This window comes from Rhinoderma darwinii, chromosome 1, assembly GCF_050947455.1.
Source record: "Rhinoderma darwinii isolate aRhiDar2 chromosome 1, aRhiDar2.hap1, whole genome shotgun sequence".
Lineage (NCBI taxonomy): Eukaryota > Metazoa > Chordata > Amphibia > Anura > Rhinodermatidae > Rhinoderma > Rhinoderma darwinii.
Genome location: NC_134687.1, coordinates 483,940,843 through 483,958,292, shown reverse-complemented (window position 1 = coordinate 483,958,292; position 17,450 = coordinate 483,940,843). Strand labels below are relative to the sequence as shown.

The following is a 17,450-nucleotide window of genomic DNA, read 5'->3' as shown; positions in this document are numbered from 1 at the left end:
AACAAAAGAAAAGACCTGATCAAATCATCACCTTTGCATTGGTTTTTTTTCTAATTAAAAATATATATATTTTTATCTGGAAATGACATTATCAACCAAATTGATCGTTCTTCTATATTTTACATATCTAAATGACTACACCAATGTACTGTATAGTTACTAGTGCTATGTTTATGGAAACTTCACTTTATTCATGTAAAGAGGTGAATGCACTCTAGCGTAATAACTCCATCTCAGGTGATAATCTGTGTTGTGGGTGATACTTGTTCACAAGGTGCCAATAATGCTGTATCTCACCTATTCTGCCGTATCTACTTAGGGCCTGTTCACAATAGCGTTGGGCTTCCGTTCATCGGTTCCTTTCGACCTTTCCGTCTGAGAAACCGATAAACGGAAAGCCAAACCGAAACATAACTTCTGTTTGCATTACCATTGATTTCAATAGTAATGCTACAGTTGCAGTTAATTTCCGGTCCGTAAAGTCGACTATGCTATTAAAAAAAATGAAACTTTAGGGAACGGAAACAAACGGAAACAAACGGAAATGAACTGCAACTGTAGCATTACTATTGAAATCAATGGTAATGCAAACGGAAGCTATGGTTTCCATTTGGCGTTCCGTTTATCGGTTCCTCCAACAGAAAGGTCGAACGAAACCAATGAACGGAAGCCCAACGCTAATGTGAACAGGCCCTTTATGATTAATTAAATGGAATATTTTCAACCATTTTCAAAACCAAAACATATCATATTACCCACATAAACCAGTTATATTCTAGATATCATTTTCAGGGATTCATTTCCTGTTCCTTATGTACCACCGCCATATTCTGCAGTGCAGTACATAGATTGTAATCACTCACGTCAGTCGCTGAACCCATTAGGCTCACAATCTAATTTCCTTATCTTTCACACAAATTTCAGTATATTAAAGGGGTTTACCCATCAGGAACATTTATGACATACAGTATCACAGGATATGTCATAAATGTCAGATAGATGCAGGTCCCACCTCTGGGACCCGCACCTATCTCTAAAATGGGGCCCCCTAAACCCTGTTCTACTTCTCTGTGTTGTGGCTGAGTCGTGTGATTTCCGACCATGAATTTCGGAAACAGCGTAGCTCACTGAGCTACGCTGTTTCCGTAACTCCCATAGTAGTGAATGGCAGTTACGGAAGCAGCGTAGCATGCGAGTTACACTGTTTCCGTAACTACTATTAAAGGGAATGTGTCGCTAGAAATTTTTTTTTTTGTTAAACTGTTAGTATATAAATGTATACACATTGTTCTAATTTTTTTAATTTTTTCACAAGTCAGGAAATATTACAAATTAGATTCTAATTTATAACATTTCCATGTGCTGGTCACTAGAGGGAGATATTCCCAAAATTGCAGCATTGGCATGTGGTAAAGCAACCTCATTGCTTTATGCTGCAAAATTGGAGAAGACACACTCGCTCTAGTGTACTCAAACAATCCCCCCTCCTTTATCCTGGCTAGTGCCAGGAGAAAGGAGGGGGTTGGATGTTCAAACCTCCTACACTGTGTGCCACCATTTTTGAGCGAATGCACAGTGTAGGAGGATTAGATACAGTGGTAATCACACAGTATAACACGAACATACACACACATCACATACACAAACTTAACTTACCTGCTCCTGCCGTCGCCGCCGCTCCCTCCGCTGCTAGTCCTTGCTTCTGAACATATGGACGGAAGCCGCGACCGGAAGTAGTCATCTTACTGTCCGGCCGTGGCTTCCCGTCCACATGAAAATGGCGCCAGATGTCGCTCTGTCGAAGACCTTCCTTTTGGACTGTGTGGGAGCGGCGCATTCACCGTTCCCACACAGACGGCGTACACTATAGTGAATGGAACGGCTCCTGTAGCATTCTCTATGGGGATGTATGTGCCGTATTCCATCTCTGTATGTGTCGTTAATTGGCACATACAGAGATGAAAAAAAAAAATGGCACCCCCATAGTGAAGTAAAAGAAAGAAAAAAGTACAATACAAAAACACAAATAAATAAAATTTATTATAATGACATACTAAAAGCAATAACATATAAAAAAAAATAATTTGTGACACCTTCCCTTTAAGTTCTATGGGACTTATGGAAACAGCATAGCTCAGCGAGCTACGCTGTTTCCGTAATTCATGGTCGGAAATCACACACTTCAGCCACAACACAGAGCAGTAGAACGGGGTTTAGGGGTCCGGTTCTAGAGATAGGTGCGGGTCCCAGAGGTGGGACCTGCATCTATCTGACATTTATGACATATCCTGTGGATACTGTCTGTCATAAATGTCTCTGATAGGAAAACTCCTTTAAAGGCATTCTCCCGTCAGGACCTGGTATAAATACTACACAGGGAGATTTCATGGGAATTCAGGGAATTTTGAATGAAGCTCTGGACTATAATACAGGCGGTAATTCAAGAACAGCAGAAGAGTAAAACAATGGATTTATAAAGTTACTGTGGTTATGTGCAGCGGAGGTCCCCAATCTTTTCTTGCTTGTGAGCCACTTTCAAATATGACAAAGGGTGTTGAGCCACACTGGATATTAAAAGGGAAAAGGTCTAGTCATTCACAAAGCTTCTCACTTCAGACCTTCAGTCTCACACATTATATACTCCATGATGGCTAAACATTAAAAGAGAGTCCTAACTATTGATCGTATCATTCACAGCTCTATGGAAAGTAAAAACCCCGAAACTCCGCAAAATTCAACAATCGGAGTAATAGTATGGTGACGGATGCAATACCAGCAATTTCTCCCGACCCCAAATTATTACCCCTTTATTTTATATTCTGCATCTCTTCCATAATACATGAATACGAATGTTATGTCACACTGTATTTCCACATTGTAGGACTTTAATCTTACTGCTGGCTGACCTTAAGCTTGATGACAACCATCGTTGCCAACCGTCCGTTATTTTACGGACAGTCTGCAAAAGCCGGTTGTTTTTTTCTGCCGTCCGTAGTGCCCATAGAAAAAACACGTCCGTGAAATATTTGTTTTCTGGAAAATTTGCATTGTGTATGCGCCAAATTGATATGCGCAGTGCAAACAAGAAAGAAGTGACGTCGCACTGAAGAAGCGGCAACCGCGGCACGCAGAGGTGACGGGTTCATGGTCGTGACTCATGGGGACCAGTCACATGAGACAACGCATGACTCACCCAACTACACTAGAAGGCAGACCACGGTCTTAGCAGTGGTGGGGATCGGTTCCAGTGGACTGAAGTGCGTCACGTGTCATCTCATGTGAATGGTCCTCATGAGTCTCGTGTCATCTCATGTGAATGGTCCTCGTGAGTCTCGTGTCATCTCATGTGAATGGTCCTCGTGAGTCACGAGCGTGACCCCGCCCCTCAGCATGCCAATTTTGGTCTGTTCGTGATTTTTAGCTCATGATGACAACCAATGTGGACACCATTACAGCCCCCACAGAACTTGCCACCCAGCTCTTTTGCAGTACTATGGGTGCATATTTATGGACGCATCACTTTAAAAGGGTTTTCCCATCAGGGACATTTATGACATATCCACAGGATACATCATAAATGTCAGATAGATGCGGGACCCCCCACCTATGTCTAGAACGGGGCCCCTAATCCCCATTCAACCGCTCTGTGTTTTGAGGCTGAAGTGTGTGATTCCCGACCATGAAGAAGAAAACCGCGTAGCTCGCATGCTACGCTGCCTCCGAAACTGGCATTCACTACTACTGTTTTCTTCTTCATGGTCAGGTGACAGTCCACGGCCGTCCGTGCCCGTAATCACGGACCGTACACAAGGCTACGGCCGCGTGCAGGGGGCCTAAGAGCCTAGGGAACAGTCCCTGTGGGAGCTGTCATTTCTGCTGGACTTGTCATCCAGCTTTTCCAGAATCAGATATTACAATGACATGAATGGAATAAAGATATGTTTTTCTAAATGACTTATATGTTCAAGTAGGAAAATGCTCTTTAATAATGTGTGAACATTGCTCCAGACTTCCCCTAATATCAGCCCCTCAGTGCTTTGTCATTTGCTTGTACTATTCACTTTAATTAAAAAAATTAAAAAACACCCTGAGAGGAAAGGGTCAGCAGATGACACTTTATTGCAGACTTAATGAATGCCGGGTAGGGTTGAAAGTGCATTGTCCTCTTGTTCATGGAGCCCCTGAGCCAGGAGCTCTCCGGCATTCCAGCCACTAGGGGGCGGGCGTGATGCAGCCACTGTATAGCACGGGCAGGAAGCGGCCACTTTCACAGGCTACAGACTGAACTCACATTCTCACATCCAGCTGTGGCGCTCCAACCCCGCTGGCCCGCGCTCTGAATTAACTCTCTCGCTGCCGGCCCGAGGGAGGGGGCACCAGCTTTGCACCATAGTCATGCTGCTTCTGTGAATTTTTACACCCGCAGAGAGAAAAGAGGGCACCGCTCCAGCTGGTATCCCGCTGCAGAGGGAAGAAGCCTGGCACGGAAATCTCTTCTCTGTGGACACCTTTCAGCAGAAGAACGAACCGGAGAGCGAAAAGTACGTGAGTAACCGGCAACTTCCACGGGTAATCAGGAAAGGGTTACAAAGACATGCTCCATAGAGCTGGCATGACAACAATGCTGTGCCCAGGGTCATGTCCTTGGTAGTTTTCCTCCACCTGTGGCTCTCCATCTAATGTAAAACTACGGGTTTGGGCATGCTGGGAGTTGTAGTTGCACATCAGCTGCAGATTATTGACATACAGTATTGGGGTGACTATATACCTCATAATAAAAGCATTTATTTCATTTAGATATCTTAGGTCTAAGAACTTTACTTCAGCGTTGTGACAATTCCTGTCACGTCTATATTTCTCCATAGATGTTGTATAGGGATGTTTGGAGCTATGGACCTGGTCACCCGTCTATAGCACTATGTAGATTATGTTTTATCCAAGCAAAATAAATGAGGACCACCATCCGTCCTGCAGTGGGAACATGGCTTGCCCACTGCAGGACGGTAGACGGAGGTTTCTATGGAGCCCAGTAGAACCATCATTTATAAAGTGCAGGAAAATGTAAGAAGTTCTAGTATGAGGTATAGTCACTGGACGAACATCTGATGGAAATATAGGATGGTAAAAATGGACTAAGTGACGAAAAGTGGCCACAAATAAACAGGCCAGCGCATTGTAAAAGGATAAATACCCATCGTGCCGTAATAAGAGCAATAGTCCCGTCTCTTGGTGGACCGCTCCTGAAGAACTTGTCTGTCTCATCTGGTTCTAGGTTTGTGAAGGGACTCAGAACATAGGTAACATCTTCCAGCTGGTACTTCTATAGTAGAAAAGCATTTACTATACTACAGCCAGGAGCCGCAGTGCTCTAAAAGAACAGGCATACAGGAGCGTCCATTGCCCGAGATGGTCGAGGACCACTTAAAAGCAATATTCCGCCCCTGGCAAGTGTTCAGTCCTGATCTATGCACAAAAAAAAAAGTTATTTCTGTTGTCAGTTTAGTGCGTCACCTTATATATCATACATACCTCCCAACTGTCCTGTATTTTGTGGAAATGGTCCTGAAATGGGCATGTCTTATGCAAATATGTCCCCACCTAAAGTGGGTGTTTCTAGATGGATCTGGTGCAGGGCCTAATTAGGGACCACAAATGGTGATTTAAATGTTGGGAGTTATGGCCATTGACCTGTTGCTGGGCTGTCCAGTCATCTAAATAAGGAGGAAAGGATTTGTTTTACTGCAGTCTTCAGACTGTAGACATACAATACTGTTTATAGGCAGGCATGGTAAAGGGCACTGAAAGGGCACGTTCAGACGTGGTGGAATTCCGCTGCGGACAGTCTGCAGTGGAATTCTCCAGCGGACGTTTTTTTCATTTCTTTCTATACATTTTTAGGAAACTTCGTTCAGACGTTGCAGAAAATTACTTTGCGGAAATTAGGCTGTGGTGCAGATTTTTCCCTCCGCAGCATGCTCATGACGTTTCGGAGAAGAAGCAGAATTTCACTGCGTATTTCCGCCTTTGCAATGCAAAAACTGAAATCTGAGGCAAGTCCGCTGTGATATCTGCAACGTCTGAATTACCTGTCAAATATGCAAATGTTGGTGCAGATTCTTTGCGTAATTGCCCCGAATCTGCACCAACATTTGCAGCGGAAAAACTCCGCCACGTGTGAATGTGCCCAAAGAGAGGATATTTTTACTACTATCTGCTGGTGGCCCTATTACCATGAAAATAAATGTTGCAGAAATAATAGTGTAAAAACATTAGATACCCTGTAGTATCCACGGACAGAGATTGTATAACAGTTTTATCAAATCTCTGGAGTCAGTTTTCTGCCATGGCCTAATGATTTATACGCTCACTTTTACTGGACCATAAGATTTAATGTCGCTAGACTATTATATATATATATATATATATATATATATATATATATATATATATATATATATAGAGAGAGAGAGAGCTTTGTATTACAATACTCGACTACGGTTTTTGTTCCATTGACACGTCTGTGAATAATATTAGCATAAACATATTCTGATGTCAGTGTGTTGCAGATTGCTTTTAGGCTGGATTCACACGAGCATGGCGTTTTTGCGCACGCCTGCGCAAAAGCCACTTAACAGCTCTGTGTGGCAGCAGCATATGATGCGCAGCTGCGTGCTTTTCGCGCAGCCGCCATCATTATGACACTCCATTTGGATGTTTGTAAACAGAAAGGCACGTGGTGCTTTTGTTTTCATTCATCCTTTTGACAGCTGTTGCGCGAAACAGGCAGTTCGCACGGAAGTGCTTCCGTGCGGCATGCGTGGTTTTCACGCACCCATTGACTTCAATGGGTGCGTGATTCGCCCAAAATGCCCAAAGAACGGACATGTCGTGACTTTTTTTCAGCGGACTCACGCTGAGTAAAAATCACGCACATGTCCGCACGGCCCCATAGACTAATATAAGTCCGTGCGACGCGCGTGAAAAGCACGCGCGTTGCACGGACGTAATTTCCGTTCGTCTGAATAAAGCCTAGAGGAAGCTCCTGTTCTGTGACCTGTAGAAATGTATTCAGTCTGCAACAGCCTAATGCTTTAATATGGTGAATTGTACTATTTGTATCATCAAGGGCCTGCTCACATCAGCGTTGCTTTTCCATTCATGGGTACCGTTGCAGCTTTCCGTCAGGGGAACCCATGAACGGAAAGCCAAACGGAAACTAAAGCTTCCTTTTGCATTACCATTGATTTCAATGGTAATGCTTCTGTTTGCCTTGGCTCAGTAGTGTGAAAGACAAGTGCGTGCAAAAGTGCCATCACTCAGTGGGATTCCACCCCCAGTGAGTTTGGGCACCCCAGGGTCACCACTCCTGGGGCACTTAGCAACTCGGACTTTCCAGCTACCCGACCGATAGCGTCAACCATGTGGTTCTCTGCCCCTCTCCTTGGCGTTCTGTCATCCCTCTACGATGGTGACCAATCCACCGACAGAGATGATTACTAACCTCAGATAAGGACCCTACTACACATGGTCTAAGCCAAAGGTCAAGGAGCAAGAACCTGGCAAGAAGGTCCCAATCTCACCTTAGTGATCATGGTATCTCCCCTGCCAGTTTTCACGCACCTAGTCGCCCATTGAAGTCTATGGGTGCGTGGAAACCACGGACAGCACATGCATGCACATCCGTGTGCTGTCCGTGTTTTACACATCAATTACATTGAAAAAGTACAAAAATTAAAAGAAGTGTTTGCGAGTGCATGAAAAACAGTGATGCAAAACGCAATGCACACGGACCGAATGTAGCCTAACAGTAGGGAGCATATTATCCCATATATATTGTCATTTTGTTTCTTTTCAGTAAATCTTCATGTAGTTTTACCTGACAACAGGTCTTGTATTAAAGTGGTTGCCCCAGAATCGACAATTATTACCTATCCACAGGATAGATGATAATTGTCTGATCGCTTTTTGTCCCACCGCTTGGAAGTCCTGAAACCCTGTTCCTACTCACTACTCGACTGCAGTGAGGAGGAGCTTGAATGAAGCGGTGGTCGAGCATACGCGCTGCTGCTCCACCTAAAGTATCGTAATAACCAATAGACATGGAATGGAGCCACGGTTGAATGACCACCGCTCCATTTAAGCTCCTCCTCACTGCGGGGGCTGTAGTGAGTAGGAACGGGTGGTTCGGGACCATCATTCTTGTAATCGGTGGGGGTCCCAGCGATGGGTCCCACATCCATCAGACAATTATCACCTTGCCTGTTGATAGGTGATAATTGTTGATTCTGGTACAACCTCTTTAATTAACCAGCTGGGATTGTGTAATTGAAATAACCGTCTTGTACAGTCACTAGTCATAGATGTAATTGTTTCATGAGTTAGCACTCTGCACAGTAGGAGTACCACTGTTTACCCACAGAGCAGCATTTACATGTTTATTGCTTTATACAAATCATACACATAAAGAACGTCAGTGAGCAATTTGTAGTCCTTGGAAGACAATATAATTGAACCAGTATTATTTTCTTTGAATTGTTTTATAGCATTGGTTAATTGTGGGTCTCGTCTGCTTATTAGTCAGAGAACTGTTCTGGCATTTAATGACCACCAGTCTACTTACATGAGAATTGTTTTCTTAGAAAAAATAATTTCATACTAATTTATGGGCGAGGGTTGGTAGAACTTGACTGATTTATGGTATCATCAGTATGGTTCCTGTTTATTGTGTGAACACAGCAAAGTGCTAAACCTGCCTCGGAAATTACATGATAAGGAACTATTGGAACTAATGGAGCAGAAGTGTGTAATTGTGCCTTGTAGTAATATTTACATCATATTCTGTCAAAGTTTGTAGACCTTTCACAAACTCTATAATATTTCTTAAACTGCAGTAAAAAAACAACACACAGGTGGTGACAGTGGCAGATTAAGTAGTCCATAAGCCCAGGGCAGTTCCCCAAACTTGGACCCCCCTTTTCCACCACTGCTCCGCCGTGCCTTTAGCGAAGACCACCTTTCTGTGCGAGTATTGACAAATGGGTGTTACGATTCCCCTTGTCAAAGGGCTGTGTCCCTACATACTGACAGTCTCCAACCATCGCTGACAGTATCAAACTGTGGAGGGAGAGATCCTCTTGACAATGGGAATGCTAACACGCATTTGTCTATTAGTCCTGGCCTCCACATAGACTTTATGTGGTCTAAAAGGATTTTCTATAACAGTCGTGTCAGGAGAGGTGACAGCTCCTCTATAAAGCCAGTGACTCACAAGTGATGTATTTTCCGATGGGAGTCGTTTTCTTTTCTTCTCCATCTGACACAGACCGCTGTGGTGACTTCTCCTCATGACTGCAGAGCTTCCTGATGAGAAATATTTGCCCCTCGCTTCTGCAGCCTTTTCCAGCCTCTATAGAAACACAAAAATTCAGACACCAAGGCCCAGTCCCATACATTAAAGGGGTTATTCTGGCACTGACTAGTTTTTCATATTGATGACCTAACCACAGTTTATCAGTATATGATCGGTGCCGGTCAGACACCTGGACCCCGCATTGATCAACTGTTGTGGGTGCCTCCGGGCACCGGATGTTGTGCAGTGTTCAGTGCCTGTAGTGCTGGAAGCAGATGACTCCATATACTGCACAGCGGCCATACTGCAGAACTTCACCTCGTCTTCTATTCACTTGAGTAGTAGCAGAGCTGCAGTATTGCAGCAAACCCGCTATATTGTGATCGGAGCCATCTGCTTCCGGCACGGACATCCGGTGCCCAGAGGCAGCAGGAGCAGCTGATCGGTGCAGGTTCTGGGTGTCAGACCTCCACCGATCTTATACTGATGACCTATCCTGTGGATAGGTCATCAGTATATAAAAAAAACGATCCGTGCCCGGACAACCCCTTTTACTAAGACTAATACATTCGGACCCCAGACCAGACCCTAGAATAACATACAGACACCAGACCTTCTAAACTATTGCAACCCCCAGACCAGATACCCCCTAAACAAAACAGACCACAGAACAAGCACCCTAAATAAATACAGACCCTTGACAAGATCCCTACATACAGACCTCAGACCAGACACCTAAATACAGACCCCAGACCTGACCCCTAAACTAATAATGACTCCAGACCTGACTTTCTAAGCTAATACAGACTCCAGATCCCTAAATACAGACACCAGACCCCCTAAATAAAGATCCCTAAATACAGACCCCAGGCTGACCCCCTAAACTAATACAGACCCCAGACCAGACCCTTAATTACAGGCCCCAGACCAGAACCCCTAAATACAGACCCCTTAAACTAAGACAGACCCCAGAAGAGACCCCCTAAATACAGACCCCAGTCCCCTTAAACTAATACAGACCACAGAACAGACTGCCTAAATACAGACCCCCTTAAACAAATTCATCCCCTTATACTCGCATAGCAGCTCATTCTTCTCTCTTACTGCTGTTCTAGGACCTGCAGTCATGTGACCTGCAGGTCTCTAAACAGTAACAAGAACTGCAAACACAAGGTGTGACCTTTTGTCCGCTGGTCCTTTTGCAGGACATAGACAATGAAGTTCTGTCCAAAACTCTCCTATTTTGATCCGCTAGTCTTAAGGAGTAACTGCACTTTTATCAAACTTTTGTTATGTCATAGAGACATATCAAAAGTTTTGATCAGTGGGGTCTGGGTGCTGAGACCCCCACCGTTCCTAAAACGAAGGTGCAGAAGTGCTGAGCTGAACACCCTGGACCTTCGGCTGTGATCGGCGCTACTCGTCAGCCTGAAGATGGGATCATAGACGTTCTTTGTGAGCTGTCTTCAGCCTAAGAAGGAGTGCCAATCACAGCCGAAGGTGCAGGGCGCTCAGCTCAGCGCTTCTGCACCTACGTTTCAGTGACCGTGGGGGTCTCAGCACCCAGACTCACCGATCCAAACTTTTGATGTATATCTATGACATTTTAAAAGTTTGATGAAAATGCAGTTACTCTTAAGGAAAAGTGTAGCAGCTGCCCATGGTGACCAGCCAGGTTGCTGCTTTAATTTTCTAAAATAAATCTAAAAAATGAAAGGTGGAATTTAATTGCCATGGCAACTACTCTACGCCAATCAGCTGTTTTGTAGGGGGTGCAACACTCGTACGAGCGCTGCTTCCCCTTTATTTCTACTTGCTCACTGTGAATCTTCGACACGCATTTAGTGGCGATTCACAGGTATTGCAGCCTTTTCTTCCATTCACTTCCCAGATTCAGTGAGCAAGTAGAAATGAAGGGAAAGCAGCGCTTGTACGAGCGCTGCACCCCCATCAAAACCGCTAATTGGCGGGGGTCCCGGGAGTCGGACCTTGACCCATCAGCTATTATTGGCCTATCTTGAGGATAGGCCATCAATTTTTACTGGCTGGAAAACCCCTTTAAGTACCATGTTTGACTTGCTGCTTGTTTGTAACCTACCAAATATGCTTAGGAGAAAGTAGGAGACAGATGGAAGGAAGTATGACTGCAGGATCAGACTACACATGGTTTGTTTGCAGTCTTTTACCATGGAGACACATAAGTCTGTGTAGGCTCTTTAGAAACAAAATGATAGCAAATATTGAATCCAGACCTACTGCAAAGTTACTTCATTTTAGATGTATTAGGGCAATTTAAAAAATGTTGCAAAGGTGTACATAGCCTTTAGGTAATATAATGTATATAGTACATCTAGGAAAACTATCTAACCGCCTTTTGGGGTCGAGAAGGATTTTTTTTTCCACTGTAAAATTACCTACAGTTGGTTAGAGGGTTTTGTTTTCCTTTTCTCTGGATCAAACAGCTAGGTCCAAGGGTATGTCCACACCTTGAAAAATGTGAATGGGACTGTTTCTGTTTTTAAAGTGTAGCTAAATGTTTGACAAACTTCTGACATGTCATAAACACATGTCAGAAGTTTGTATTGGTGGGGGTCCGAGCACTGAGACCCCCACCAATCGCTAGAACGAAGCAGCTGAAGTGCTCGTGTGAGCGCTCAGCCGCTTTGTGTCTGTTCGGCTTTTCTCCGGAAAGCCGATGTATCGCAGTACGGGCTCATAGACTTTCTATTGAGACCGTACACCGATACATTTATTTCCAGAAATAGCTGAACAGACACGAAGCAGATGAGCGCTCACACGAGCACTTCAGCTGCTTCGTTCTATCGATTGGTGGGGGTCTCAGTGCTCGGACCCCCACCAATCCAAACTTCTGTCATGTCTCTATGACATGTCAGAAGTTTGTCGAACGTTTAGCTACACTTTAAATACCCAATTCAGATATGGGGAACACATTTTTAAGTTGCATAAATTTTTGCAATAAATCTGCTATGTGTGAACATACCCTTAGAACATGATGGACAAGTTCCTTTTTTAACCTAAGTAACTATAAGTATGAATATGTAATTTTTTAGCGCCATTTTTGTTTCATTATACAGTAATTCAGTGTTGGACAAATGCCTGGCACTGGCCTGTAAAGTCTACAGTATTTTGTCCATCCCTGTGCTCATTTATATACATTCAATACATTCAGCATTTGTTAGTGTCGTTTTTTTTTTTTTTTTTTGGAAGGACCAAAACATTTGAAATACTAGCTGCCATACTACAAAAAGTCTATTGTAGCCCAGGCCTTAGCCACACTCAAATAGAAATACCAGCTGACCACAAGTGCTTGTGATAATTGTACCATTCCATAGCAGTTACCGAATACTTAGTTTCCTTGTATTTAAAACTAACCTCTGCCATCGCTGGCCGCGATCATGAATTTCTAGTTTTCTGTAAGTAACATATACATAAAAATAAATGCTAAGTGTGTGTATATATTAAGTTCCGGAATAGACAAATTACCGTAGACTTTAAGAGCACTATCGCTGTAAAACTAGTTACCTAAGCGCATGGCCAGACGTGGCGTGTTTCTGCCGCCACTGTCCACATCAATGCCACACATAATCTGCGTTGCAGATTCTGTTGCGGCTTTGCCTAAAATGGGCAGGAAATTGATGCGGATTAGCCGTTGCGTCTTCAAGTGAAGAGTACTTCCCTTCTCTCTATCAGTGCAGGATAGAGAGAAGGGAAAGCCCTTTCCCTAGTAAAAGTAAAAGAAATTCATACTTACCCAGCCGTTGTTTTGGTGACGTGTCCCTCTTTCGACATCCAGCCCGACATCCCTGGATGACACAGCAGTCCATGTGACCGCTGCAGCCTGTGATTGGCCTGTGAGTGTCTGCAGCCGACACATGGACTGAAATGTCATCCCGGGAGGCCGGACTGGAGTAAGAAGCAGGGAGTTATCGGTAAGTAGGAACTTCTATTTTTTTAGCACGTTGATCTATATTGTGATCGGAAGTCACTGTCCAGGGTGCTGAAACAGTTACTGCCGATCGTTTAACTCTTTCAGCACCCTGGACAGTGACTATCTCCTGACGTTGCCTAGCAACGCTCCCGTAATTACGGGTGCACACACGTAGTCACCTGTAATTACGGGAGCCCCATTGACTTCTACCCCACTGACCCGTGATTATGGACGTTTTTACGTTGGTGTGCATGGGGCCTCAGTCTGGCTGTAGACCTAGAAATACATAGGTCCAACAAGAATGAAGAAATATCATGTTCTTAAAACCAATACGCTACGCAACACACATAACATCTGCGGATTTCATTGCGAGAATTTTGAATCTCCATTGAAGTCAATGGAGAAAGTCCGCAACAAGTCCGCTACACGTCCGCAACAGCCAGTGTATGCTGCGGACACCAAATTCCGCACCGCAGCCTATGGTCCGCAGCGGAATTTTCCGCAACATGTGCACGAACCTTACTAAAAAGCAGTGGAAAGCAATGGAGAAAATGTCCGCTGCGGATTTCCGCAGCAGACTGGCTGCAGCGGAATTCCAGAGCAATTCCGCCATGTCTGGCCATGCCCTAAAACTTACATATCAAGGCCAAAGATACACACACAGACATATACAAAATGTGTATGTTTGCTTTCTTAGAAGAAGATATATATTCATCACGTATAATTGGAGTCAGGAATACATCCTTTACCATAAAGTGTCATTAAAAAAATATTTATATAACTAAAACATAAATTTCACGTTTAATAGAATTATATGAAACAGCAGCGTGCATGTTCGGCTACTACTCCATACACCTTCTCCTCACCACAGATGTGCTGGTGAGGAGGGACTTGGGTTCCTTGTTCTAGCAATCATTTGGGTCCCATTGGTTGAACCCCCACAGATTTAACAATTATCGCCTATCCTGTGAAAAAGAGAAACCGTATAAGATGAAAGCAATATGGTGTAAACATAATGTAAAAGGTAACATAGTGCACAACTGTGGAAAATAAGATAAAATTTGCACTGTGTGAACCTGGTCTTATAGCCATCTTTCAGATCTGGGGGGGGGGGGGTTCTCTACTTATTTCTGATAATAATGAAAACGCAGTGAATGTCAATCATCACTTTTATTTCAGTGCATAGGGGGGATTTTTTTTTCAAGGCTATGGACCTCTTTGCACTGATTTCCATTTTGCTGCTGTAGAGTCTGTGCAGCTCCTGTAGATAACTGGCTGTCCTGCTGCTTCTAATTTAATTCCGTCAGTCCACTGCTGCTGACGGGCTGACATAATCTGCTCTCTCATCTTGTACATGGCGGGTCAGAGAGTATAGAGGGGGGAAAGCTTCCAAGTGTTCAGGGAGAGAAGATCACACAAGCTGTAATGAATCAGAGTCTTCACAGTGAGGAGAGCAGAGGGAGAATCATACAGGCTAGTGTAGAGAGAACATTTTTTTTGAAATTTTATGCATTTATGTCGCCCATGTCACTTTTCGGAAAAGTGGCCAGGGCTTAGCAAAAGGGGCATGGCCTGCTACAACCTGACGAATTTCTTAGAATTTATGCCGGAACCTCGTCTAAATTATAGCGGAAATCCATGCCATTTCGTAGATGGCGCAGATTTCTCTTTCAGGCGCACATACAGCCAGAGATGAGCCTAGTTAGTTATCAGCCATTTCAGGCTAGAGCAAGGCTAACTGTGTGTGCCATATTTATAGAGTGCTTGGCCATTACTTTTTATCATCCAAGCTGGCGAGCTTTATGTGTCTGCTACAAAGAGATTAGGGATCAGGATGTTCTATTCTCTATGTGTGAGACATGATAGCAGTAAAGGTATGTTCACACGGCCTATTTTCGTACGTTTTTCGGGCTGTAAACCCCGAAAAATGGCCGAAAAATCGAAAGCAGAACGCCTCCAAACATCTGCCCATTGATTGCAATGGGAAAAACGTTGTTCTCTTCCGACGGGCCATTTTTTTACGCGGCCGTTTTGAAAAACGGCCTCGTAAAAAACGCCTGTGAAAAAGAAGTGCAGGTCACTTCTTGGGATGTTTTTGGAGCCGTTTTTCATAGACTCTATAGAAAACAGCTCCAAAACCGGCCGTAAAAAACGCAGCGACAATCGCGAGTGGCTTAAAAACGCTCTTAAAATCAGGTGTTGTTTTCCCTTGAAAACAGCTCCATATTTTCAGACGTTTTCAGTCTATCGTGTTAACATAGCCTAAGGGTCCACCAACTAGCTAGGAAATACTGAGAATTTTAGATATAGCCTGCAGAGGGGAAAACTGCTAAAAAATGCAGGATACAAATCTTATAATGGTGAAAAATTGTGTTTTTCCTCTTGTACAAACGTTAGACAGCTCATTCTAAAAGTCAACTAAAAGGTTAGGTACGCTTTAAAAAAATAAGACCTATTTCAAACAGTATGCAGGTTTACGTATCTGAAGTGCTGGTAAATAAATATTGCTTAAAATTAAAAAAAAGTATACCACATTAAGAGAATCCTCCTCCTGACAAAGAAGGGGTTAATGGTTTATGTTTGAGTTTTGTTAAATCAGGATTTAATGGCTTAAAAACTGCTCCTGGAATCTCTTTTAATAAATAGAGAAAATATCGCATTTAATTCCAGGTGCAGTATTGTGTACTGAAATGGATGAGTGACAGCATTTCATACATGTGGATGTTAACAGGAACCAGTTCTGCCAATAACCAGTTTTTTGGGGTTTATTATCAAACACATTTTATTTAAAGTAGTCATGAGATTTTAAAACTACATGCAATACACAGTACTACTTATGTGAAATGCTAGCTTAAATAAATTCTCAAATTAAAGGGGTTGTTCAACCAGTAAATATCATATTAATGGTATAGATCATAAAAAATGAACAATGTCCGATCCAGTGAAGAGTTATGACTTTTGACTTTTACTTACATAGTATGGTGCCAAAGTGTATAGCAATGTGCAGGTCCACCTACTTACCTAAGTGCTGGTGGACACGCATGCTCAATCACTCTCCACACAGCCAGTTCTCTGCATTGTGATCCTCTGTTCACTGCAGAGCAGCCAATAGAAATAGCTTTCTTACCTGCTTGTCAGGTAAGGAGCAGAGCCTCTGCATTAGCATGGCTGTATAGTTGAGAAGACTCTTTCTGCAGGAATAGTCAGGAGGTACTCTATTGATAGCTACTAGAGGAGGAAGGAGAATGAGTCTCCTCAGAGCCCCTCTCCAAGCAGCCCAGATTAGCAGAAGCACTAAGTGGGACACAAGGAAGCAAAAAGTTATAAAAAAAAAAAAGAATATTTATTTTTATGGTAGAAACACTGCAAATTACCTTAAAACATCTATTAACAGATTTTCAGAACTTTTAGTATGAAAATGATTCATGGGATAACCCTTTAATCCAAAAACAGTGAAATGAAATCACCTGCTGCACAGTTTTATACGGTTTAAAGGAAACTCCAGTAAAAGTGTACTGTAGTTTCCATTTTTAATTAGTCATTATGGATTAGGATTCAAAATTAATAATCTCTGTAAGTGGTAAATATGCCAAGCCATGCTCAAACAGAACTGCTATTAACAGAACAAAAGTATTTTGTTATATAGGGTAAGAAAATCACCAGTGACCCCCTTCATTACAGTACCCTAGCCAAGTGAATAGGGCTCAAATAGCTGTGGCCCTGATTAGTGGACATTCTGGAGGTCTAAAACCCACACATTAATCAGGCCTTAACAAGTGTAAAGTAGGTCTAGGAAATTTGTTACTTGGTATTTGATGCACACTTTTTCTGAAGAACAAAAACGCATATCCGATTTAAAAAAGGAAAGCGGCATAAAGTAGATCTTGATACATTTCTTACCTGCTGTACCCAATTTGAATAATGGAAAGAGTAAAAAAAAAAATCCAGAAAATGCACTTTGACTGGGATGCGTGTTAAATCCTAGAAAACCCCTTTCGGGTAGGAACACGCTAGGTGTAAACCATGCGGATATTCGGCAACGCATTTCAGTGCAGAACATCCGCAGCGTAATACAGTAGCAGCAGTGTGGGTGAGATCTGAACAAATCGCAGCCACACATAGCGGGAAAAAAGTTCATAAATTGTCCTGTGG

General features: G+C 43.1%; 1 protein-coding gene across 3 annotated transcripts in view; it reads left to right on the top strand.

Moving 5' to 3' along the window:
* The window catches only part of CUX2 (cut like homeobox 2), a 533,765-nt gene that overhangs the window by 421,888 nt on the left and 94,427 nt on the right, over positions 1 to 17,450 (top strand). For all 3 annotated transcript variants that reach the window (XM_075834888.1, XM_075834897.1, XM_075834879.1), the window contains one exon: positions 4,427 to 4,541. In XM_075834888.1, coding sequence (XP_075691003.1) covers positions 4,427 to 4,541 — 115 coding nt within the window. The remainder of the gene's footprint in view (positions 1 to 4,426; positions 4,542 to 17,450) is intronic.